The sequence below is a fragment of the Notamacropus eugenii genome, chromosome 5 (genome assembly GCF_028372415.1).
Source record: "Notamacropus eugenii isolate mMacEug1 chromosome 5, mMacEug1.pri_v2, whole genome shotgun sequence".
NCBI classification, from domain to species: Eukaryota; Metazoa; Chordata; class Mammalia; order Diprotodontia; family Macropodidae; genus Notamacropus; species Notamacropus eugenii.
Window position 1 is genome coordinate 319,439,900 of NC_092876.1, and position 27,201 is coordinate 319,467,100.

The 27,201-nt window shown below is 40.0% G+C and overlaps 1 protein-coding gene across 2 annotated transcripts; it reads left to right on the top strand.

Moving 5' to 3' along the window:
• Positions 1–8,625: 8,625 nt before the first annotated feature.
• PROC (protein C, inactivator of coagulation factors Va and VIIIa) lies at positions 8,626–25,777 on the top strand. 2 transcript variants are annotated; one of them, XM_072613446.1, is made up of 9 exons: positions 8,626–8,729; positions 9,692–9,778; positions 12,009–12,169; positions 14,146–14,170; positions 14,738–14,848; positions 16,264–16,404; positions 17,071–17,183; positions 18,792–18,909; positions 23,637–25,777. In XM_072613446.1, exons 1-9 carry the CDS (start codon positions 8,684–8,686, stop codon positions 24,215–24,217), a joined length of 1,383 nt encoding a protein of 460 aa, XP_072469547.1. In that variant the 5' UTR covers positions 8,626–8,683; the 3' UTR covers positions 24,218–25,777. The 2 variants fall into 2 exon arrangements, with proteins under 2 accessions (XP_072469547.1, XP_072469548.1); XM_072613447.1 differs by lacking the exon at positions 14,738–14,848.
• Positions 25,778–27,201: the final 1,424 nt, after the last annotated feature.

Below are 27,201 nucleotides of genomic sequence, written 5' to 3' on the forward strand. Positions count from 1 at the left end.
ATATGAAAGAGTATCTGGAACAAAGTACACGTGGAGGAAATCTATTTGTACAGGAGGTGGCACAACTTTGCTTTATTAGCTGGGTGACCCTGGACAAGTCACTTAACCTCTCTGAGAATCCTCATCTGTAAAATGGGGATGATAATAGCCCTTACTTCATAGAATTATCATGAGACTCAAAAGAGATACATAAAGGACTTAAAGTACTCTATAAATGCTAGCTGTTATTAGTATTTTACAGTTTACCTGTGTGGGGATGTAGGTTAAGGAGAAGGGTAATTCTGGGAAAAGATACAAAAAATTTTTAGAAATCATGGACAATATTCCAATGGATTTATGACCTCATGAGTCTGGGAATTTCAGTGATATAGATTATAGCCTACACATGCCTGCCTATCTTAGATGACTTTCCCATTTCCTCCTAAAAATGAATCACAGGGGCTTCCTTGAGTTTTCTTGTCATTTCAGGGAAATCAGTGGGGCACATAGGATGTCTACAGGCTATTCCTCATTCTCATTATGTGACCAGCTCATTTTTTCCTCTGCTCATATACTTCTCCAAGGACACCTCCAAGTTATTTCTGGTTTGTTACATGCTATAGCCTGCTCATACTTCTCATAGACCACAGACATCATTACTACCCAAAAAAGAATGCCAGTAACTACCCTGCTTTTTCATCTTCATAAAATCTTTAGGAATGATCTGTGCACAGATCATGAATATCTTTGACGAAAAGATGAAAAAGGAACAGGTTTTCACAGATGACATTCCCTTGGAGATCACATCTTTAGAGTTATACAATTAACTGTCAGGGATGGAAAATGCAACATCCTTCTGGGTTCATTGTTTAATTAGCAAAAAATATTAACTTAATAACCCCAAGTAACCCCAAGAGTAGTCTCTCAAGCATATTTTAATGTCATATAAGATTTCTTGATAAATTCCACAACAGAGATCACTGCTCAGTGACTTCTGATTATTAATATCAAGCAAAACATGAAACAGGGAGGTTTTTGTTTAGCAAAAGTATTTGCTACTTTTACGGAAGATACTACATTCAGGGTAAAATTGGAAAAGAGATTCTCTCTAGGCAATGAGGTTCTCTCCATGTTCCTGTTTGTGGACGACATTGTGCTGACTGAATAAAGGTCTAGAATGTTACAAGGCTTCCTCAGTGTGAACCACAGTTACTCAAATGAGACCACATTGGAAAAACTAAGTATGTAAAAAATGTTTATTGTCTAGACTATTATAATGTGAAGTCTAGTCCATTTAGTGTATTAGTACATGTATCTAGGACAGACACTGTAAATTAACAATTAACTGGGTTAAGAATTAAACAGAAGGAAGAGAGTGGGTTGGGTAGCATTTGAAAGAGTATGGACTACTTTTAATGATTATAATTAGCTCACAAAAGCCCTTCTTTGAAAAGAAATGTAATTTCGTTTTAAAAACAATCGTTTTTTGAATTTATCCTTCCAACCCCCACAGAGTAGACATTACATTATTTTTAGCAATGATTTAAAAAGAAAGAAAAAAGAAGTTTAGTAAAACTGACATGACATTGACAATCTATATAACTTTGAGAGAATTAGTTTCCTCAATTTTTCTCTGGGGTCAAACTTAGTGATTATTATTACACAGTGTTTAGGTTTGTATTTTGGTTCTTTCCATTTATATTTATGAATATAAAAAATTTGTTGTTTGTTTTTGTTTTTTGGCTCTACTTATTCCACTCGACATCAATTCACATATCTTCCCATGCTTCTCTGAATTGTTCATATTCATCTTTCTTACCGTACAATATTATTCCACTGCATTTGGGTAACACAATTTATTTAGCTAGTCACCAATCAATGTATAATTCTTTTTTCCTAATTTTTTGCTACCACAAAAAGAGTTGCTTTAAATATTTTTTTATATGTAGAGCCCCTTTTACTTTTTCTTTGATCTCTTTGAGATATAGTTCATTGTTAATTTGCTGTGTCTGTCATAGATATAAGTATTAATATATCCTTTAAATGGACTAGACTTCGTATTATAAAATAAACAATAATAGTGGGGTCACTAGTTCAAAGGATATGTAGTTTAATAATATGTTAAACATAGTTCCATATTGCTTTCCAGAATGATTGGACTAGTTCACCAAGGGTGCATTAGTGTACCTATTATCTCACATCCTCTTCACTGTTGTCTTATTTTTTTTGTGACCTTAGATAATCTAATGAGTGTGAAGTAGTACCTTAGAGTTGTTTTAATTTGCATTTCTCTAGCTATTAGTAATTGAGAATTCTTTCATATGACTATTGATAGCTTGAATTTCTTCCTCTAAAAACTGTGTATTTACATCCTTTATCAATTGGAGAATGACTTTTATTCTTATAAATTTGGCTCAATTCTATATATATTTTAGAAAAGAAATTTGTTGCGAAGATTTTTCTTCTAGTTTCCTGCATTTCTTCACATTTTACTTGCACTGGTTTCGTTTGTGTAAGACCTTTTTAATTTTATTTGATCAATATTTTCTGTTTTACTTTCTGTAAACCTCTCTATCTCCTGTGTGGTCATAACTCTTCTTATATCCATACATCTAACAGATAATTTCTTCCATGCTCCACTAATTTGCTTATGATATCACTCTTTACATTTAAGTCATGTGCCTTAGTATATAGTGTGAGATGTTGGTCTATGCCTAGTTTCTGCCAGTCTAATTTCCAATTTTCCCAATAGTATTTTGTCAAATAGTCTTGCCTTCTGAAAGCCGGGCTCTTTGGGTTTATCAAACACTAAGTTACTATGCTCATTTGTTTCTGTGTATTTTGTACTTAGTCTGTTCCGTTGATCAACTACTCTGTCTCTCCCTTAGTACCAAACTGTTTTGACAATTACAGCTACCAGGACAGTTGAAGAATGTAAAAAGACCTAGAGGATGGCCTCTAACATATTGCACATAGCCTCTGTAGAGAATCTATGGAGAATATGGACAGAAATCATACCAGATGAGAAGGAATGGATGGCTTATAAAGTGAGTGTCCCAATCAATGACATTACGCTCCATTGATGTAAAACCTTCAATTCTCAGAATCTGGTCAAGAATCCCATCCTATCAAGGCCCAGTAAATGCAATACTGATATTGTATTTGCTTCCTTACATTTGAATTCCAAAGTAATTTTGTTTATGTACATTTCTTGATAGTTAAACAAGAGGTATCTTTCTAGTTCTTTTAGAAGAGGTATATGCAGTTTGGATTTCAGCAAATAATAGAGGAAAACTACTTCTTATTGCTGGATGGAGGGAGGTATGAGTTGGAGAGCAGTTTTATAGTTCAAAAAAAGTTGGGCATCAAAGTAGACTTGGTTCAGGAATAGCTAGGAAAACTCATTGAGAGTTCTTAACCTGTGGTCTGTGTGAGGAGTCCATGGAGAGATTTTAGGGGACCCATGAACTTGAATGGGGAAAAAAATTACATCTTTATTTTCATTAATATCTAATAGAATTAAGCATTTCTTTCAATGATTTAAAAACATTATTCTGAAAAGTACACAGGCTTTAACAGTTTGCCAAAGGGGTCCATAATACAAAAAAAAAAAAAAAAAAAAAGGTAAAAAAATCCTGTTCTAGACCAAAGGTAGGAACAAAATGAAACTAAAAGGAGAGAAGATTGAATTCTCAGAGCCAGGATAGAAGTATCATAGGATGATACATTTTTGAGTAAGAAGGGACCTTGGAAATAATCTATGTAATCTCTTCATTTTCCAGATGAATAAAGTGAAGCCTAGAGAGGAAAAAGGGCTTGTCTAAAGTTGCACAGATAGTGAAATAGCAGAGTTGGGAGCATTGATAACTCAACTCTTCTGACTCAGATCCAGTGGGTTTTTTTCCCCCACTGCCTTGATCTGAGCTTGGATGTCGATTTAGGTTGTGGAATAGAAGTATTCAAAGCCCAGAGCTGTCTTAGTTTGATAAAGCTAGACTTGATTTCAATTCTATCTAGCTCAAATGGAGTTTATGGCCTTCTAAGGTGGTCACCATCTTCATTAAGTTAGTTCTTGTTGTTTATAAGATGACTGCTGTCAGTGACAGCAACCCAAAGGGGTAAGAGACAAAGGAAAGAGCTATGTTCCTTCCTTCTTGTCATATTGAACAATGGGCAGTAGTTAATCTAGGGGGCAGGGTTGGAAGATAGGACCAGGAGAGCCAGTGTAGCCACTTGCCACACCTGGAAGATCCTGACAAACTAGGTGGTGGCAGGGTACTTGTTGGGTCACCATAATCTTTTCCAATATAGACCATGGAACAAACACAGTGTCAGTGAATTATTTTGCTTTCTTTCTCTTCAGGAGGTAGAGTTTATAGCCTTCTCATACAAATTCCACCTGTCCCTTGATTCATTCCTTGGGGAAATGTCAGAAATGTGGTGCTATATCACTGGATAGAGGGGACAATAGACACCAGCCTTTGGGAGCAAGGGGGTGGGCAGTCAAGGTGCAATAAGTGTAATAATGTAACCTGTTCAGTGTTATATAGGGATTTGGGGCTGTAGAGGGGGAGCAGCTACCTGGATGATTAAGAAGTAGGAGGAACAGGTCAAATTCAGTACAAATTGAGTAAAAGAGAAATGTAGACCTAATTTAGTTGTTGGAAGAAGGCATTTAAAAGTTGTTTTTTGTCCTTCATTTTTTTTAAATTTTAAAATGTCCTTTTTTAATTTGATGTGGTTTTAGATATTACAATGCTTAAAATGCTACAAATTGTGATAAAAATACCTTTACCCAGAATATTAAAATAAAACAATGTTTATCAGAATCGTAATAGTGGGTAGTGTAGATAGAGCATAGATACTAAAAATTTCCTTCTTTCACAGGATAATTCAGTTTTGTACCCTAAGTCAGATTTATTCTTGACTTGAAGGACTACAGAATCTCTCAGTTTAGTAAATGTATGTCCTTCATTTTCCAAGAGAACCAATAACATGTGCATGAATTGGATTAAGTGAGGCAAAGTTGTGCAATTATCAGCCTCATTCTTCTAGAGTCGTTAAAGTCCATTAGCAGGACAAAATTCAAGAGGACTGGCAGTGATGTGGGATGCAGTAGATGACTTTGGCATGTCTTTGAGTCTGACTAATCTCTAAGCGCCCCCCAGGACCTGCTTTAGTCACCTTCATGGCTATTGGAACAAATTGTTCTCATCCACCCGTTCTCTAGGCAAAGTCTTCACATACTTGGAGTAGACATTCCTCTAACTCATCAATGGCTTTGAAGCCTGTCAACCTGGTTTACCCCATCTCCAGAGACAGTTTACCAGCATGTTGGCCACTATGCATGCTACAGATTCTTGGAGCCACAGGTGAGAGTTAGTGAATCAAGTGGACACCAACGATGGATGAGCAGCCCTGTAAAAGGCTTGGCAAGCCTTCAAACTAAAGGTGTTAGTTCTCCTGAACATCCTACATACCCCAATAATAATGATATTATAATAATAACTAATAAGCATGATCTGATGGCCAAAATTGTATATGAGAGGCTCTGTAATTAATAAATCATAACCTTGTACTGCAAATACTGTTCTTAGAATATTCTCAGGTCAGTCAGCCAGTTCAGTTGGTCAACAAACATTTATTTAGGTCTTACTCTGTGCTAGACATTTGTGCTAGGGATACAAAGAAAGATAAAAATGCTGTCCTTGCCCCCAAGAAGCTCACCTAGTAATAGGGATGACAGTATATACATGACTGTGATGTCCATAGACAAACAAACAAATAAATAGATAGATAGATACGTAAATAGTAGAGAGAAGGTAATCAAAGAGGGAAGATATTACTAACTGAAGGAAGGCACTAGTAATGGAGGAAAGGGGGACTGGTGGGAATGACAGAAAGGCCTCTTGCAGAAGGAGAGATTTGAGGTGAGTCTTGAAGCTACGGAAATAAGAGGTAGAGGTGAGGATGAGGACATTCCAGGCCTGGGGTGCACCAAGGGAATGAAGTTGGGAAATGGAGTGTCACGTGCAAGAAATAGCAGGTGGACCGGTACAGCAGAATTATAGAATGTACTGAAGTCAAATATAATGGAATTGGAAAGGTAGGAAGAGCCCAGGTTGAAAAGAGTTTTTAAACACCAGAGAATTTATCTTTGATCTTATGTAGCTACAGGAGTTTACTGCATTGGGGTGGGATAGGGGGACAGGATGGTGATATGGTCAGCACTGTGCTTTAGGAAACTCACTTTGGTAATTGAGTGCGGGGTGACTAGGAGTAGAGATGAGTCAAGGAAACCAATTAGCAGGCTATTGTAAAAGTTCAAGTGAGAGCTGATGAGTGCCTGTACTAGGGTGGGGGCTGTGTGAGGGGAGAGCAGTGTACATATGTTGTAAGAGATGCTGTAAAGGGAGAAATAATAAGATTTGACAAGAGATTAGATGTATGGGAAGAATTCAAGTGAGTAGTTGAGGGTGACCCTGTGGTTGTGAACCTGAGTAATTGGGAGGATAATAATGATAGGAAAATTGGGAAGAGGATAGGGATTGGGGGGGAAATGACAAGTTCTTTTTTGAACACATTGAATTTAAATGCCATTGGACATTCAATTTGAGATGTTTAAAAGGCAGTTGGTGATGCAAGACTGGATTTAGGAAAGAGATTAGGGCTGAATGGACAGATCCTGGAACCATCTACATAGAAATGAGGACTGAATTCATAGGAGCTGATGAGGGCACCATGATGAGAGAGGATAGATGGAGAAGAGGGCCCAGTACAGAGCCTCGGGGGATCCCTCAGGTTAATAGCGATGATGTAGATTAAGATCGAGCATAGGAGACTGAGAAGGAGAAGGAAGACAGGTAGGGAGAGAACCAGGAAAGAATATCATGAAAACTTAGAAGGGAAGGAATGTCTAGGAGAACTTAATCATACAGGAACCAGACTTCATAATCATAGACAGAACCATTGCCCACAATTGCCTGGATGTAATATTGATCCATAAAATCTTAAGAACAACCCCAAATTCTCATAACCTCCAAATTAAGTGGCATGGAAGGCTTCTGAAGTAGGGCTACCTCACTGTGAAGAGATCAAAATCAGATGAGAACAGAATGAAGTACATATCATCCCTGCTGCCCAATCTACTACTAGAATTGTACCATATTGTACTGTCAGGGAGTTTACAATTTATATCCTAATAATTTTAGTCTGTAAAATGAGTTGGAGAAGGAAATGGCAAACCACTCCAGTATTTTTGCCAAGAAAGGGGATCCCAAAGAGTTGGACGTGACTGAAAACAACTGAACAACAACAATTTTATTTAATTGTTAAAAAACAATTATTTTTTATTCACCTGTACAACAGGGCCAGAAAAGATTAAATATGAAGGAATAATAGCAGGTTAGTGACTTGTTCCAACATGGCTTTGACCTGAATCTAATCAGTTGATAATCAGTCAATAAGCATATATTAGACATCTATTATGTGCCAGGCACTAGGATAAGCGTTAAGCCCTTGTTTGTGTTTCTCCTTCATTCTATAAAAGGACCATGACATCAGGATGATGACTGGACTTGCAGTTGACTTTGATTTGAGTGAAGGAGGGCTGTGCAAGGTCACCAGCCTCACTTTCTCCTCCTGAGCCATCTGGGTCCAGTGGCCAGATATTCATCAAGATGACTGGAGAGGGCCTGGGATGCAATGGGAGACCCTGGCCCTTTCAGGCCAAAGTCTAAGTTATGGGAAATATTTAAATATAAAAATTAAGCTCTTAGAAAAAGATGAGAATGTTAGAACTCATATTTATATAATGCTTTAAGATTTACAAAGCATCCAATGAGATATTTGTAAAGCGTTTAGCACAGTGCCTAGTACATAGTAGGTGCTATATAACTGTAAGAAATTGTGACAGATGGAGGTTAAAGTGACTTGCCCAGGACAGCTGGTAAGTGTCAGAGTGAGGATTTGAATTCCTGATTCTCCGCCCAGAGCTCTCTCTGTTGTGCCACCTAGCTGCCTCCAGAATAAAGAACATTTCTTCGGCACTTCAAGGTTTACTAAGTGCATTTCTCCTAATAACCTTCTGAGGCAAGTAGTGCAAGTATGCCCATTTTATATCCTGCAACTTTGCTAAAGTTGTTAATTATTTCAACTAGTTTTTTAGTTGATTCCATAGAATTTGTTAAATATACCATTATATCATCTGCAAAACCGATAGTTTTGTTTTCTCATTGCCTATTCTAATTCATTCTATTTCTTTTTTTTCTCTTGTTGCCATAGTTAACCTTTCCAGTACAATATTGAATGAGAGTGGTGACAATGAAGTATCCCCATTTTAGAGATACAACTCAGGAGAAATTAACTAATTAATTAATGCTCAGGAGAGATTAAGCAGTTTGTCCAGGATCATAGGGCTAGTTACTGGTAAAGCTAGAATTTGAACCCAAATCTCTTCAATTCAATTCAACAGATATTTATAAAATGCCTAAATTGTGTAAGACACTATGCTACTCTGCTGGAAACTAGAGAGACAGATAGACAGACAGATAGATAGATACTAGGTATAATCTATACCTAAAAAGGACCAACCCAGTTATCATGGGTTTAGCAATGTTGTTTATCTGTGGAGAGGAAAACCTTAGTGCAACAGTGATGAGCAAATATTTGAGGTTATGGATTAACTCAGGCAGCTGAAGCTAACATGGCCACCAGAAGACGATACCTCCAGTCCTCCACTGCACACATCTGTAAGTTCTCCCCCAAATGATTTCTAACCCTGTAAAGTAGGATATATGAAATATAAAACATAGAAAGGAAAGTGTGAGGGAAAAAAACAATATAGAGGGAGAGGGAGAGAACCAGAGGATGAGAGAGCAACATAGAAGTAAACATGGCTTGAGATGGAAGCTCCGTATTCTTGGATCCTCATAGACTGGGGCTGAAACCCACTTGGATCAAGGAAACCATCCAGTTTTTGAGGGGGGCATGATTAGAAAATGAAATGAGGTTCATAGAATGGACTGGACTAAGTGGTTAATTGACTCTTCCACAGTAATGGGTGTCCAAAGGAACCACATCACTCGTTCTGCTTTGTCGTGGATTCTATTTGGATTTTAGTCTTTTCCTATGGCCCAGAAGAAGGCCCAGGCACAAAGAAACTTGAGGCCTAGGACTAGGACTCATGACTTCCTAGGCACAGCTGTTCCTGTCTAGGTGAATAGTTGGTGGTGGGAGGAGGCCAGGGTGGGTCTTTCCCTAAAAGGTATAGCCATGTGGTATTCCTTTACCTTCCCCTTTTCCCTCCCCCAGTTTTAAGTTAGGTAAAATCAAGTTAAAGTAAATGTCAGAAGCAGACTTGAAGAGGAAAAGAAGTGCACAGCAGTTGGGGGAAAGGGGGAGCAGGACAGGTCTGAATATTTTGCATATATGAATCTCAGGTTGCAAGAGATGAAAGCAAGATTTGAAAGATCTGCTTCAGTTGTTCCAGTGATCTATCTCTCTGAATCATGGCCTAGTAGACTTTCAAAGAATTGGCCTAGGGCCATAACCTCAGTGCTGTATCTTAGGGACAGTTCTGCCACCCAATTAACTAATTCTGATGTTTTGTCCCCTTGGGCTGTGACCTCAGTGTCTTTTCTAGGTGGGATAGTTGGGAATGGAAGGGGGTAGAGGGGAGAAGGGAGTTTTTGTAATGCCTTCTTTTTGCCAGGTGTCAGTTCTTTCAAAATGTGGCAACTTGTGAGCTTTTTGGTGTTTGTGACCTCTTGGTATTCACTTGGTGGACATGCCAGCTCAGGTAAGGGGTGACAGATTCCTATCCCACAAACAGATACAGATGGAAACACATATAGTGACTCAAATCCTCTGAAACAGTGACAGTGTATATACTATGAGGAAGAGATGATAATGATAATGATGAATAATACTTACAGTCCCTTGCATTTGTACCATGCTTTATGCTTCCAAATCAATTCCCAGAGTCAGAGTTGGAAAGCACTGCAGTAAGATTCTGGTCCAGCCACTATCTTTTCTCCTATTTCCTCTCATTTTATATGGATGATTGTTTAACATCAGCTATGTGCTAGGCATTATGAGAGGTACAAAGACGTATAGGACACCTTAATATAGGTGTTTGTTACCATTTTCCTAGACTACTCTAGTAGCCTCTTATTTTTGTTTTTTTTCTGGAGGGGGGAAGGCAAGGCAATTGGGGTTAAGTGACTTGCCCAAAGTCACATAGCTAGTAAGTGTCAAGTGTCTGAGGCTGGATTTGAGCTCCAGGGCCAGTATGCCACTGTGCCACCTAGCTGCTCCAAGTAGCCTCTTCTGTTGATAGGTCATTCTGCCTCCACTCTCCCTGACCCAACCCATCCATCAAGATACTGCCAGGATGGCCTTCTTTGTGCGCGGAGTTCATCAACATCTTCAGTGGCTCCCACTTACCTAGCAAATAAAATTCAAATCCTTTTGCTTGGCATTAAAGACTGTCCTTAATAGAGCACTACATGACTTTTTAAAAAGAATTTACTGTTTTTCCCAATTACATGTAAAAACAATTTTAACATTTTAATATTCTTTTTTTTTTCAAATTTTGAGTTCCACATAAATTCTCATCCATTGAGAAGGCAAGCAATTTGACATAGTATGTGGTTATGCAGAACATATTTCCACACTACAGGACTTTTCCAGACTTATCTTACTCAATCCACTTAACACTCCAGCTAAATAGAATACTCTTTGCAGTTGAATTCTTAACTATCCTTTAAAACTGACCTCAAACTTCAGCACCTCCACAGTCATCTTTGATACAGTAGCGATCTTGCCCCACAGATTTTCACTATGCAGTCTATTTTACAATTGTTTAATGCACTTATTGAGTGATATTTGTGTTACTGTACCTCTTCTAGAGCAAGGCTGCTTAAACTTTTTCCACTCCAGACCCCTTTCCACCTGACAAATTTTTATGTGACCCGGTTATATAGGTATAAAAATAGGTATAAAAATCAAACATTTACTGATAATAAGTCACAAAGAAATTTATTTTAAAATAATTCTTTGGTAAATATATATACGTATATGCATATATATAATTTTACCATTTATTAAAGATGAAAACAAATTTGCATACTAATGACATGGATATGCTTGTTTATTTTTACATAAAAATTACTTTTTTGCAAAATATTTGATACTGCAGGATATGGAGCATCTGCAACATTTTTCAGAGTAGATCGATATTTTAATTTTATAATTGTCAATGCTGTGTTCAGAACCAAGGCTGCAGTGCAGTTGTGCGATGCAAACAACATAGGCAAGCACTGCCAGAAACACGTTGGGTTCACTACATGTTTGATTTTGAATTAATTTTTGGTTGTTGTGCATTCAGAAACCTTTTACTATTGCCAAATTTTCCCAAACCTCCACATTCCGTTCTTGACCTACAGTTTAAGAAGCTCTGTTCTAGACTGTGTGCACTCTAGGGGCAGACCCTGTGTCTTTTCTAAATATTTTGACTTCCCCTACTCCAAGCACACAGCTCTATATAGAGAAGATACTAAATAAATTTTAAGTGAATTTTGAATCTGTTATAGTTCCAGCCATGAAAAGAATTTGCCATCTAATTAGGAAAATCAAATGTACATACTGGAAAATTTAGGGGACAATGAGGAGACTAGCCTGACATCTCCTCCCTCTGATATGTCCTTTGGGGACAGAGGAAAGGAAATAAAAGGGATACTGGCTGCCAAAAGGGTAGATTAAGGTCCGTCATAGTAAGAAGAGGATTCCAAAAAGGGAATCCAGGAATGGGTGTGGAGGGAAACCAAAGGAACTTCTACAGACTTCATAATTTTGCTGATGCCAGTTCTGGGTGATCCTAGCCATGTGGCACCAACCACCCTCATGCTTACAATCCTGCAGAGTGGCGGGAGCCCTGACTTCAATGCCAGGATCCAAATACTGGTTCACACAGTCTCTTCTCCTACTTAAGCTATCCCTACTGCACCCACCCCTCCTGCTTTCTTCAGTGTTCTCTAGCAGCAAGAAAGCCAATCAAATCCTGAGAATACAGAAGCGAGCTAATTCGTTCCTGGAAGAGATTAAACCTGGCAACCTGGAGCGGGAATGCAATGAGGAGATGTGTGACCTGGAAGAAGTCCAGGAGATTTTTACAACTCGGGAAGAAACAGTAAGTTGGGATTGCAATATGCCATATCCACTGTCTACAAGAGGTTCTGGGCTGAGAAAGGAGTCAAGCTCAGAGTCCAGTTTGATGACGAGTGGAAGTCACTCTGAACCCAGTATAGGTGCTATTTCCTACACAAAACCCTTTTCTGATTAATCCAGTTGTTAATGCTGTCCTTTCTTCTCCTTCTCCCAGGCAGATGGGTGGTACACTAGATAAAATGTCCGTCTTGGAGTCCAGAAGACCCAAGTTCAAATCCCTCCTCAGATATTGACTAGCTATGTGACTCTGGGCAAGTCACCTTACCTCTGTAGGTCTCCTTTCCCTCGTTTGTAGAATGAAGATAATATTAGCACCTACCTCCCAGGGTTGTTATGAGGATAAATAAAGTAATCCTTGTAAAGTGCTGTGCACAGTGCTTGGCATATAATAGGTGCTTAATAAATGTTATCTCTCTTCTTTTCTTCAAATCACTTTAAACTTATTTATTTGTGTACATATTAAATGCCCAATAGACTATAAACTCCTTGAGGCAGGAACTTGTTGCATTTTTTGCTTTGTTTTTCGTATCTCTGGGGCCAAGCTCCATATCCATGCACATAGAAAATCCTTAATGTTTACAGGATTGACTTGGAATCTTAGAGATGCTCTCTCCCCCTCACTCTTCCTCTTTCCCTCTCCTTTTCTCTCCCCCTCCCTCCCCCTTTCTCCCTGTCTGTGTCTCTTTCTCAAACCTCTGCAGGAGGGAGATCTTAGTACCCAACTCTTCTCTTCCCTCCTGCTCACTACACCCAGCTTGGGAGAAATGGATCTCTCTCTCCTGCACTGCTCCTGGTAGACAAGGAACTGGATCATTTAATGACAACAGCACCCCAAATCTGGATGATTCTTTCCTTCCTAAGGGCTTGAGTTCAGTTTCAGATATAATTTTATTTGACTGTAGATGAGTTAGGACTTCTCACTTTATGGAGATAGGAGGCTAAGGCCCATTCAGATTCAAAGGAAATGGTTCATCCAAGGTCATTCAAACGATATCAGCCTCTGGTCCCCACCTGTCTCCCATCCTTTACTAGCAGAGTACTTCCATTTCCAGGGAATGGTTAGCTCGGCTCCTAGGTCAGGAGAAAGTTCCCAAACAGAGATTCTCCTTTCTCTGATTTCTGCAGAAAAGGGAGGAGGGAATGATGAGAAGGGAGTCTTAAGGATGATTTGACTGGTCAAAAAGAAATGGATATAAAGGAGTTGATTGGGATCTTGGAAGGAGGATGAAGAGCATGGATAGTATCAGAAGCACTTCCCTGTGGGAAGGGAAGGGAACATGCATTTATTAAACACCTACTACATGCCCGATCCTGTGCTAAGCACTTTATAAATATGATCTCATTTGATTCTTGCAACAATGTTGGCAGGTGGATGCTATTATTATTTCCATTTTATAGGTGAGGAAACAGACAAACAGAAGTGAAGTGACTTGCCCAAGGTCACAAAGCTAGTCAGTGTCTAAGGCTGGATCTGAATCTCAGGTCTTCCCGACTCTAGGCAGAACATACTATCCAGTCCTTCTAGCTTGTCTTTGTCATAAGTTTATGGTGGCTCCTTGAAAAAAGCCTAGAGAGTAGGATCTAGAATTTAAGCAGAAGGTGACACAAGCCACAAATGTCTCCTTAACATTCCTTATGTCCTTAACAGTAATTTTTTTTTTTTTTACATTTTTACATTTTACAGAATGGAAAGTTTGAGGTCAAGGAGAACTTACTTACTCTGTGGCACAGTATTAGCCACCCTGTACTTAGCCTTATTGACACAATAACATTTCCCCCACTTCTGACTTAGTCTGATTTATCCTGTAGGCAGATGTGCAAAACAGTGCTGTTCTGGGAAGAAACCAGGACCGAAAGGCAGACAGGTTTACCTGCATTTGTTGCATTTGTCTTGATCCCCTAACCCTCCACTAAAACTTGTGTTTCTTTGCTTCACAGTTAGCTTACTGGTCAAAGTACGTGGGTGAGTATCAGATTTTCTATTGTGACCTTTGCTGTTCCATCGTTGGCCAACAGTCTTTCACATTCATTTCTTCTGGTTCTTTCCAGCTTTGCACTATTTTTTTCTTCAACTTTTAAGAAAAATTAGGACAAACCACTGCTAGACTTATTCTGTCTGGATATGGGAAGTAGATTTCATGGCTTTTGGAGACCTGTTACTATCTTCAGAATAGCTGATTCTGTGACTGTATCTAGTCCATTAAAGCAGGCTTACAGATGAACACAGAGTATTTTGGGCCCCAGAGCAGCCCAGCCCTTTTTCCTATCCTTAAGGAAAACTACTTACTCCTTAGTCATATTCACACCATGTTTTAGATCTGCAAAAAGCCTTGACAACTGGCCCTCTCTGAGGCATCTTTAAGAATTTGGGTATTTATTCTCTCTCCAAACTGTGCCAAGCCTATCAAGATTAAATCAAACACTAGGAAACTGGCCAAACCTGGGAGGATAAAGAAAAGAGTGGATGTTTTGTGAACAATCTGCCCCACCTCATTACTCTCCCAACTCCCATTCTCTAAATATCTTCCAGATGGAGACCAGTGTGATCCTCATCCCTGCCATAATGGGACCTGCATTGATGGCATTGGTAGCTTTCAGTGCATCTGCAAAAATGGCTGGGAAGGACGCCTTTGTGGGCATGGTAACTCTCAGAAGCTTATCTTTGATTTTTTCCCTGTGGTAGGTCACAGTAGCGTATTCTCAGTAGAAATGGGAACTCCCAATAAGAGAGGGGTTAGGGCTCACTATAGCAAGAATGACTCCAGTTCTTTCTCACCCTAAGAGACTCTACAATTAAGCTTTAATTTCTTCTCAAAGACAATGGCTCTTTCTAACTAAATCCCTGCCTGCCTTCCTCGGACATTTCAGACAAAGATGATTAGGATTGTGGCAGTGATAGTGCTTGACTAGGAAGTCTGAGGACATGTTTGGGGTGAGGGGGGCACTGCATGGAGAAAGAGGATGGGGGTGACCCAAAACAAGGCCCAAGAAGAGACAATAGGCTCAGCTGGCGTAAAGACTATATATTAGTACAATTGTATATTAGTGATGGAGATTGATAAGAGCAGCTGAAGAGAGTGGAAGCTTCTTGAGGATAAGAACTATTTGTCTTGGTATCCCCAGTGATAACACAGTAGGTGCTTCATAAATGCAGGAAAAGATCATGGGGTTTAGAGCTGGAAGGCACTTTATATGTTATCTCATGAAACCCCCTGGGCCCAGAGTGGTGAGGTGAATTGTTTGAGGTCACTCAGGTAGCAGATGATAAGAACTAAGCAAGATTCCAGCCCAGGTCTCAGGATCCAAATTCAACCCTCTTTCTTCATGGCATTTATTGAATTGAGAGGTAGGTTCTTTCATAGGCTCACAGCCTTTCGGCAGAGAGTCTTAACATTTTCAGTGTCACGGATCCCTTTGGCAGCCTTGTGAAGCCTATAGACACCTTCTCAGACTATTGTCTTAAAATGATTGAAGGAAATCCTCAGTTTCATTTAGAGGTGAAAGAAAATGAAGATATTTTTCCCCCGTTCAAGCTCACAGGCCCCCCGAAATCTGTTCATGGGGGGCTGTCAATGGATCCCAAGCTAAGAACCTCTGCCTAGAGCTAGAAGGAAGCTCAAATGCCACTTATTCTAACGGCCCATTTTACAGATGAGGAAACTGAGCCCAAGGAAGGGTAATAAAGTTGCCCCCAAATCACACAGATAGCAAGCATCTGAGGTAGGATTTGAATTCATGTCCTTTGATTCTAGGACCACTATTCATTCTGCTTTATGATGCTCGTTGAATTAAATTGAGAATTAGATTCTTTCCTAGGCATAGGCTTTCCGTGACCATCCTAGGAGGGCCAACATTGGAAAGACATCTTTAGTTGTGTGAAGTTTATCAGTGTTGCCATCATCTATTTGTCAGTATATCACCTCAGTGACAGTTCAGTATTGGAGATTAGGGGTAAAAACCTGCTCTTTTTTCTCCCCCCATGACCACTCCCACTTCTGAGTGTTGGGAACCTCCAGACCCTAATTGATTAACTTCCCGCTCTTGTTCCTGCCCCAGAGGTGAGCTACAGCAACTGTTCCATAAACAATGGTGGCTGTGTTCACTACTGCACTGATGACCTCAAGAATCAGCTGCGTTATTGCGATTGTGCCCCTGGATACCAAGAGAGTGACAACCCTATGGAGTGTGAACCTGTTGGTGAGTGGGGAGCCAGAAATGGGGCTGGGGAGCTAGAGGGAGAATACCCCGGGCCTTCAGATAAGAAAAGAGAAGACTAAGGCAGAACCAGATCATGATAGGTGAATCGTGGCAAGAACTAGCTATAACCAGCCCAAACAACTAAGAAGTCAATGAAGTGTGTTGGCCTTTGGCATTCTCCTACTTCTCTTGTCCTTTGTTTGGGCCTCCATGTTACTTGGGTACCTTATTTATGTTCCACTCCTTCAGGAACTTACACTCAACTAGCTGTCAAATAGTCCATGCTAAGGTGATAGCCAGTAATGACTTGAGGCAGGACTTTTTAACCTGGGCTTATCATTCCCTATAAATAAATGAAAAGAAGTCCATGAACTTGGATGGGAAAAATGCACTAACCACTAGCTGAAATTTAACATTTCCTTCAACGAATGTAGGCAACAAACATTTTTCTGAGGAGACAATAGACTTTACCAGGGTGCCAAAGGGGAATAGAATCCCTGAATTAATATGTTCTCAGCCCCTGGGAGCATCCTCACTCTTATTAAAAGCCCCAGAAGTGATAGATGGAAGGATCTTAGCCTGGTCAAATGTTTTTATAAAGGGCTTTTGGGAACAGAATATGTTACCTATATTATTTCTCACTGACATTGTCCCCTCATTTTTTAGCCAATTTTCCATGTGGGAAACCAAAGGTGCATTATCCAATGACAAATTTTGATGAATTACAAATTCGAATCCTAGGAGGGAAGCCAGCCAACAAAGGTGACAGTCCATGGCAGGTAAGAAGGAACATGTCTCCATTCAGGATTATAACTACCTTTCATTCGTTCATTCATTCAAAAATTTCTCAAGTTTTTACTACTGCTGCTGCTACTACTACTGCTACTATTACTACTACTACTAGTACTTCTGCTGTTACTATTACTACTACTGCTACTGCTGCTATTACTACTACTACTACTATTGCTACTACTACTTACTACTGCTACTATTACTACTTCTACTTCTGCTGTTACTATTACTACTACTACTACTACTACTGCTACTGTTACTACTACTATTGCTACTACTTCTACTACTACTAGGTAGCACTTAATAGCACTTCAAGGTTTACAAAGAACTTTACAAATGTTCTCTGAGTTTAAAAAATATTATTTAATTTTATCCTTACAACAATCCTGGGAGGTAAGTTCTATCATCCCCATTTTACAGACAAGGAAAAGGGCATATTAGGTGAAATGACTTGCCCAAGGTCACTTAGTTAGAAAGTGTCTGAGGATGGATTTGAACTCATGTCTTCGAGTCCAGGCCTCTATCCACTACATCAGCTAGTGCAATACACTGTATTGTACCTTGTAGGGATAGCATGAATAAAATACAGTCTATGCCCTTGTGGATCTTACAGTGCTAAGGAATAAAACAAGTACACAAGTGGGGCACATATAGAGATAAGAGTTATACAAAAAAATCTCTTCCGCCTGGTGACTTCATGATCTTAGTTTAGATCATATTGAACTCAGGACAATGATGAAATATCCAGGTAGAAATGTCTAGAAAACATTTGGAAATTTGAGTCAAGTATGGAGAGAGGAGATTGATAAATCTCACCTCAGTAGAGGAACTAATTAATTAGCATCAGTGATAGGCCCCAGAAATATAGGTGGAGCTATCTTAAGACATATTAATGTAAATGACAAACATACTAAAGAAGATAAAGGAACAAGTGAAATTAGCAAAATTGTCAGATAAGTTCTTGAAAAGATGAAGATAAAATTATGAAATTTGACAACTTGGGAATATCCATTAAGTACATGTAAAATAATGGATTCACTGAAAAACAGAAATAATTTTTCTAGAGGATAGAAACTACTCCAAAACTACTCCCCTGGAAAAATGCTTAGAATTTTTGGAAACAAAAGTAATGGATCTGGGTGGGTGGGGTGCGTGTAACAAAACTCAGAGTGACAACTTAAGTGTGAAATTATTAATGTCCCCAATAAGAAAGAGTATAAGAATATGTCCCAGAAATAATTTTTTTAAAGGAATAGACAACATAGAAACTCAGACAATGCTCAAAGGGGTCAGCCCCAAATTCAACCCAGCTAAATACATCCTCATCAAGCTCCAAGATTATAAGGACAAGTAAATTGTTTTGTAAGCATCCAAGAGGAAAGACATCACGTATCAAAGATGAGGAATGATGGAACTAGAATATAAAAAACTAAAAATTAAGGTAATCTGGATTTCACCCCAAATCAGCTACTCAGCAAAACTGATCATATTCTTCAAAGAGAAAATGGCACCACTTTTTCTTATCTGCCAAATGAGTGGGTAAATTATCCCTAGCATTCTTTCCATCTCTGAATCCTACGAACTCTTTGTTTCAGGTGATACTGTTGGATTCCAGGTCAAAGTTAAAGTGTGGGGGTGTCCTTATTCATTCTTCCTGGGTGCTGACTGCAGCCCACTGTGTGGAACATCCAAAATACCTTTCAGTAAGACTTGGTAAGGAAATCACACATGGTCTCTCTGCTGGTGATGAAGGCAGGCTTGGGGAATGGGAGATATTGGGAAATCATCAATCATATTCCATCAGAATATCTGATGTTTAAGGGATTATTCTAGGTTCCTTTTTACTTACTTCTAGGATTCTCCATGAGTTTTTTTGAAACTTCTGTGTCTCTTTGACCCTTTGTCTCCAAAGTCAGACAACTGCGGAAGAGAGAATCAGTCATTTTTTTCTGAGACTTTCCCTGGGAATTTGAACTATTTCTGTTTTTATAGGGATTGGAGGAAAGGAAGCAGTAGTGGTTTGAGTTTCCAGGGACTTCTTATTTCTGTATAGATGCCCAATTAACTTTGAAGAAGTAGTCTGTCCTTGAAAAGGATTCACTAGGATCGAGACCAAGGCTAGCAGTTCATCAAGGCAGGGTGACTAAATCTGAGTCATATAATCCCACTGAGTTTCCAGAGGCAACAAGCAGGGCATGAAGTCATTCGAGTTGTACTCCTGACCTTACCCTTGCTAAATGTGGGGTCTCCAGATGCCACCTTGTCTAGCTAAACAAGTGTCTTCTAGTAGTATCTTCCTCCATGAAATGGTACTGTGACATGATGAAAAGAACATGAGACTTTGAGTATGGGGTGTCTGAGTTTATAGCACTCACCATCCTTGTAACCAATTTGTACCATCACATATTGCAGTTGTGATGTAAGGGAAAGGGAACCAGACTGAAGATAGAAAATCTAGGTTCTAGTTCTGACTGCCATTTATTAGTTTTGTGACCTGAGACACTTACATCTTTCTAAGATCTAGGTTTTCCATGTAGAATGGCAATCATAATAATACCTGCCCTGTATCTAATCCCTTATGTTGACATATTGAGGTGGTGGAATGCTCTGTCAGATACTAGGCTTCCATTCTACAGTTAAAAATATCAGTAGTCATCACCTCCACTCTCTCCCTTCTTGGTCACGTTTCAACCCCCTGCAGTCTGGATTTCATCCTCTCCAACATGGTTAAAACTGCTCTCTCCAAGATGATAAATGATTTCTTCATTGTTAAATCCTTGGCCCTCGTGCTCTGTGAACCTTTGACGAAATTACTTAAACTCTTTGTGGATCTCAGTTTCCTCTTCAGTAAAATGGGAGGAAAATAGTCATTGTTCTACCTCTTTCAAAGGGCTGTTGTGAGGTTCAGAACAGCTTTGTCAAGTGTGAAGAGCTAGATAAATGTGAGTTAGGATGGTGAGGGTGAGAACAATTCCCCAACCAGGGACCCCGTGAGGGTGAAAGTCATGGAGTCGCAGGGTTGGAGCTGGAAAGACTTTTAGACATCATCTAGTCCACCCCCTTCATTTTATAGATGGGAAACTAAGGCCCAGAGAAGGAAGTGACTTGTCTAAGGTCACATAGCTAGGAGAGCCATGTTTCAAACCCAGTCTTTTGATTCAAAATCTGGGGCCCTTTTCACTGTACTTCAAGTGGAACATGGGGTCATGGATTTAGAAATAGAAAGAACTTGAGAGATCATTGAATCCAACCCTCTCATTTTACAGATTAGGAAACTGAAGGTCCAAGACACTGCACAAATAATAAGATTCTCTGCTTACCCAGACTAGCATTCTTCCCACCATTAGAGAACCAGGGAGAAAAAGCACAGCTTGAAAAAAGTGAAGGCGCAGGAGAGCACCATTATAAAAGGACTTAATGGTTCCTACATGGGAACATTATGAGTGAAATAATTAGAGGCGATGTGTTATTGTGGAAGGAACACTGACTGACTGGATGCGGAAAAACCTGGATTCTACAGGTCTGCCTGTGCAAACAGGCCTCAGCTTCCTCATCTAGAAAATCAAGGAAAAGGACTTGAGCTCTAAGGTTTTTGCTCTATGATTCAGTGTCCTTCCATGAAATATAATGATTCCCTACTGTCCAAATCTGCTATAATTCAGATAATCTATAAGAATGCTAGTCTGTCCTCTTGCCTTTTGAAAGAATTTCACTGGGTTATTGTTATTGCTGTCCTGAGACAAGCAGCTCAGAGTGAGAATGGGAAGGAGGATCTGATTTAGAATTTTTAGAATTCTAACCAGGGACGGTAAAGGATGATCTAGAACAGCTCCTTCATTTTGGCAGGCTTAGAGGCTCAGTGATTTATCCAGTGTCTCCCAGGCAATAATTGGCAGGCCAGGAATTGGAACCCAGGCCTCCTGGCTCTAAATTCATTGTTCTTTCCATTACAGCACAGAGCAGGCACAGAAAGTGAGGGCCTGTGGGAGGGATTCATTCCTCTCATCCTTTGAATTCCTTGAACCAAAGTTTGCCCTGCAGGAAAAGGAGGGGGAGATAAAGTAAAGGCATCAAGCACATTTCACCTTGAGCATGCCAAATGTGTCAACCAAAAACTTATTGAACCCTCATTCACATGACACCCTGCTGGGCTCCCTGGGTCGTGGAAAGATAATCAGATTAGAATCAGGCCCTGGCCTCAAGGAGACCAATGCTTTAAATTTGGGAGAGTAGGCCCAATACAAAGCAGTATATGAGTATATGCCCAATAAGCCCTGTAGGCAAAGACTGCTATAGAAGTCCATGGACTTGAACCTCGTTTTCGGTATGGCTCCTTCCAGGGGCCTGGTGGGCCTCTTATACCTGCCCTCCCTGGAGAGTGAACGGCCATGTTCCAAAACCGTCTTCTTAACTCTTTCCCCATCAAGACTTCTATTTGCTCAGTGCGCTGATTTCAAAAATCTGATAAACCGATTCACAGTAAGATCTTAATTATTGATCTCTGGCTGCGTTAACCTGCCAGGGATATTTAGATTTCAAGAGAGGCTATACTATACTACACTATGCTATGCTATATACTATAATGATTTAGTGCAGTCCACATTAATTTGTGGCTGTATTTTGTGTTTTGAAATTTGCTGACTGACCCATAGGTCTAGCTGACAGGGATACCACCTGGGTAAAAGGGGATTTGAGGAAATTTAAGCATATTTTTATATGAAAAAATTGCTCCACATATAGGGGAAAATATTGTTAGGATTGAAATTCTCCCAGAGAAATCTTATTCTCATTATGTAAAATCGCAGGATTCTGCAGATTACAGTTTGGGAGATGCCTCCTTCACTCAAATAAATAGATCTATAATGATGAATTTTCAGACACTTGTGATGGTCTGACAATTGATACATATTTGGGTGATGGGGCTTCCCCACTGCAGCTTACATCAGTTCATTTGGGTTCCTCCTACTTGATGTTCTGTATCTGTCTCTTTGCTCAGGCTGTGTTTTATGCCTGGAATGCACCTCCTCAGGTCTGTCTCTTGGAATCTCTGGATTCCTCCAAGGTTCTGCTCAGGTATTCCCTCCTACGCAAAGCTCATCCTGATCTCCTACCCCTAATTGCTAGCATTCTCCTCCTGCAGATGTATTTTATATTTATTTGTATTTATACTTTGGTCTGCTTCAGCAACGAAGGACAAACACACACATTATACGTATGCATATATATTCATACAAATAATTCATATTTACTTATGTGTGGACATGTTCTTCCCTGCCCACTACAATATAGCTTCTGGAGGTCAGGGATGGTTTCTGTGTCTGTCTTCCTACTCCCAGGGCCTAGCATATATTATAATCATTAATACTTGCTGAGTGAGTTAATCAAACACCCACTCAACCTAAACATAAGGATGACCCTTTATGGAGAGATTCATAATAGCTAACATCTATATAGTACCTGAGGTTTCCAAAGTACTTTACAAACATTGTCTCATTTTTCCCCTTTGTAATAATCCTGGTAGGTAGGTACGATTATTACCACCCCAGTTTTATAGATGAGGAAACTGAGGTAGAAAGGGTGAAGTAATTTTCCTAGTTACAGAGTTAGGTAGTATCTGAGCCTGAATCTGAACGCATGTTTTCCTGACTTCAGGTCCAGCACTTTATCCACTACACCCCCTAGATGTTTGTAAGGTGGAGAGGTGGAAGGAGCACAAGAGATCATCCTGAGGTGTCAAACTCACTGCTTGTAGGCAGCATGCAATCCACAAAACTCCCTGATGCAGTAACCAGATTAAACTGTAATTGGGAAACATTTAACAAAATAAATACAACATAGATAATGTCAGTTTGTGGTTTTCTGAGGCAATATGAGGCCACAGGGATCTGTTTCTATTTGAGTTGGACACCTAGGCCAAGCTCCTCTTTTCTCAGAAGAGAAAAATGAGATCCACAGAGCATAATTGAATTGCCCAAGGTCATACAACTAGTACGTAGCAGAGTCTGAATTTAAACTCTGACCTTCAGATACCAATCTAGCACTCTTTTTTTAAAGGGGGCAAGGCAATTGGGGTTAAATGACTTGCCCAAGGTCACATGGCTAGAAAGTATCATGTGTCTGAGGCCAGATTTGAACTGAGGTCCTCCTGACTCCAGGGCTGGTGCTCTAACCCCTGCACCATCTAGTTGCCTCTAGCACTTTTCTAGTACTCCAAATTACAACCAAAATGTAGAATAGGGAAAACAGAAAAATATAGAATGGACCCTCTTTCGTAGGAGTGCATGCTTATTTATTTCCCTCTGGGAATAGTTATTTCCCCAACTTTCAGAAGAAAGCCTAGGGGAAGAAGAACAGGTGGAAGAACAGTTCCTGAGTCCCTTTTTACTTTTTTTTTTTCCTTCTCTTTCTCTCTGTCCCCTCATCTCCCCGCCTTATGCCAGGTGAATACGACATCCGGCGGTATGAGAATTCAGAGATGGATTTTAGCATACAGGAAGCTATCGTGCACCCAAACTATACCAAAAGTACCTCAGACAATGACATTGCACTGCTTTACCTGAATCAGCCTGTTGCCTTCTCCAAATACATCCTACCCATCTGCCTTCCCAACTTGGGACTGGCCCATCGAGAGCTCATGAAGGTGGGGAGGGAAATGGTGGTAACAGGCTGGGGCCGTCAGGTTGAAGAGTCCAGGAATCGCACCTATATCCTCAGGTTCATCAAAATCCCCCTGGCCTCTTACGTTGAATGCTCTAAAACCATGAAAAACAGCATCTCAGAGAACATGCTCTGCGCAGGAGTCCTTGGTGACAGCCGGGATGCTTGTGAGGGGGACAGTGGGGGGCCCATGGTCACCGAATTCCGAGGTACATGGTTCCTAGTGGGCCTGGTAAGCTGGGGAGAGGGCTGTGGGCGACTCAATAACTTTGGCATCTACACCAAGATCAGCCAGTATCTCCACTGGATTCATGGCCACATCAAAGCAAAAGAACTATTGTCAAAGGGTAAATCAGTGTCTTAGTCTCCTGAAGGACTCACTGGAGTTCAGAGCCCTAAGTGAGACATGGGATTGTCCACTGGCATTAAACAGAGGGCAAAGCTTGCCCACATCTGCCCTTATGTGCATCCTCATCTTTCCGTCAGGCTGTGATAGCTGTCAGGCACCTACCTATTATAGATAGAAAGGAGACCCTCTGCAGAACAGAAGACATGGACCTACTTCTTACTGAGAGGCATTGTAGTCATGGCAAACAACGTCTGCCTACATGTACAGCATCTCCAGACAGTGTCTTTGACCTGACTTCCTTCAAGACTCAGATCCAACGCTGCCTGCTGCAGATCCTCTCTGCTCTTTTCATTCATAGGAGCCTTCCATTTCAAAGTCTCTTTCCTACTGTTCTGTATGTATCTCATTATGTCTATTATTTACATGTTGTCACCTCCATTAGTATGTGAGCTCTTGGAGGGCAGGGACTCTGTGTTTTTGCCTTTCTTTGTATCCCTAAACACAGTACCTGGAAGATAGTTGGATAATAATAAATGTTGTTCATTAATTAAACTCCATAAATGCTTTATGGATGGAAAACAGAATGAACTGATGTGAAGAGCACTGGATTTGGTGTTTGGATGACCTAGATTTTAATCTTGGGCTCTACAAATGTCCACCTATGTGAAAGTGGGCAAATTATTTCACTTCTCCAGACCTCAGGTTCCTCATCTGTAAAATGACTGGATTGAACTAAATTATTTGAGTTCTAAATCTGATGGCCAGAGTATATAAATAATTACAAATTGACAAAGTGCAGGTGGACCCTAGTTTAAGGGAATCCCATATATATAACTCTGACACTAGAGTCAAGTGAATTAAGAGATAGTTATTATTTATTTCAAAAAAGATTCCTATAATTTGAGTCAAAAGACTTGGGCTCAAATCTTGGCTCTATCAATCAACTCAACAAGTCACTTATTAAGAGCTAATTATGTGCCAAGCATTGTGCTAATGGCTAGCAGCCCCTGCCTTTAAGAAGTTCACATTTTAATGGGAGAGGCAACATGAACATACATCGGTACATGCAAGATACATGCAGAATAGACTGAAGGTAACCTCAGAGGGGAAGACACTAGAAGCTGGGAGGATAGGGAAAAAACCCCCTGCAGGAGATGACAGTCATGTTGAGTCTTAAAGGACTTAATAGCTGTATTTTTATTGTTGTTCATTTGTTTCAGTCATGTCGGACTTGTTGTGACCCTATTCAGAGTTTTCATGGTGAAGATACTGGAGTGGTTTGGCATTTCCTTCTCCAGTTCATTTTACAAGGGAAGAAACTGAGGCAGACAGGGTTAAGTGACTTGTCCAGGGTCACACAGCTAGGAAGTGTCTGAGGTCAGATTTGAGCTCAGGAAAGTGGGTCTTCCTGACTCCAGGCCCAGCGCTCTATCCACTGTGTCACTTAGGTGCCTCATTAATAACTATATGGTCTTAGTCAAATCACTTTTTCCTTCTGAGTTTCCTCATTGCTGAAATGAAAGCATTGGACTATCAAACCCAATAATCCAAGATCCTTTGAATTCTTGAACTCTGCGTCCTTCTTCATTTGTACATCTTTAACTATTTGACAGAGAGCTTGGGCAAGACTCGTAGAGGGATGGTAGGGGAAGGTAGAGTTCCATTCTTAGGAGTCCTTGCTGGCTGAAGAGTTGGTTAGGAAGGAAGATAATTCACCTCAGAAATCACAGTGTAAGTCAAAGGGAAGTGAAGAATGGACTTATAAAAGTGTGATGGCTTAAAACCAGTTTCTCAACCCCACAACTTTTGTATTAAGTCAAGGACTCTTAGGTGCTGGAGGAACAGGTAGTACTTGAACACTCAATGCAGCCCAAAGGAAAGCCCCATAGTAAGATACTCCTTTTGACTGATTGCACTAGAAAGAGGTTGGAGAATTAGAGGGGGGTGGTGCATGGAGGATTAAATTCCCTTTCTGAGGACCTTGAAGATTAGTGAGATGGTAGTAGGCATGGTCTCCACTAAGCTCACTGGAGGGGTGGAGAATAATAAGGGATGTGCTGGTAAATGTTTAGCAAAGGGTGGGGGAGGGACATATGCAAGTCACACTTTTAAATCTGCTTAATTGACATTTTCTCCATCACTTTCTTTAGTCTAGACAATCAACTAGAACAAATCAAACCTTGATTTGTAGCATTAGTGGATTTCCAAAGTGTAAATGCTCACAGTGAAAATTTGACCATTAGCTCTCCATATCTGGTTGGAGCTATCTCCAGCACCTCCCTGGATGGATACATAACAGAAGGGTAGATAGTGTAAAGCTGAAAAGAAACTGAGGAAGTCCTTTGGTCCAGCTCTCGACCTCCAAGCCTGAACTGATTCAGATCTTTCCTCCTATCCGTAGGTTTCTTAACCTTCTACTATAGCCCCTTTCAGTATTTAATCAGCATTATATTTAAGAAATCTTATTACTTAAATTTCTTTACCCTTACTCTATGCGTAGAGTTAGGGACAAAAGGAGAAGATAGACCTAATAATATTAATTTGATCTCCTGTGTTTTCTGGTACTAAGGGCATAGCCTGAGAAGGGATCTCATAAACCATGTAGTCCAATCTCCTCCTTTTATAGATGATAATACTGAGGCTCAAAAGGGTTAAATGACTTATCCAGGGTCATTAACAGCAGAGTTGGGTTTTGAACTCAGGTTTTCTGACTCCAGAACCAGTGCTCTTTCCATCATACCATTCCATGTCCAGGATTCAGAGTAGTATGATATACATAATAGATGTTCAGCATATATTTATTGCATGAAGATATAGACTATGTCTCGGGACTAAGCAACATAGATATCTTTCTAAGTCTCATGAGTTGTAATGTTATTCCAGCTTCTACCCAACTTTGTGAACTTGAACAAGTTATTCAATGCTTTATCCTGGGTCTTAGTTTTTCCATCCTACAGTGGGAATACCAAAACCCCACAATGTAGGGATGAGAAGCAACA

Excerpts from the sequence above, each read along its gene's own strand:
- PROC (XM_072613446.1), top strand. The coding sequence starts at position 8,684 with ATGGCCACCAGAAGACGATACCTCCAGTCCTCCACTGCACACATCT. Across the intron at positions 16,405-17,070 it reads TATGGAGTGTGAACCTGTTG|CCAATTTTCCATGTGGGAAA; the intron begins GTGAGTGGGGAG and ends CTCATTTTTTAG. Across the intron at positions 17,184-18,791 it reads AAGGTGACAGTCCATGGCAG|GTGATACTGTTGGATTCCAG; the intron begins GTAAGAAGGAAC and ends TCTTTGTTTCAG.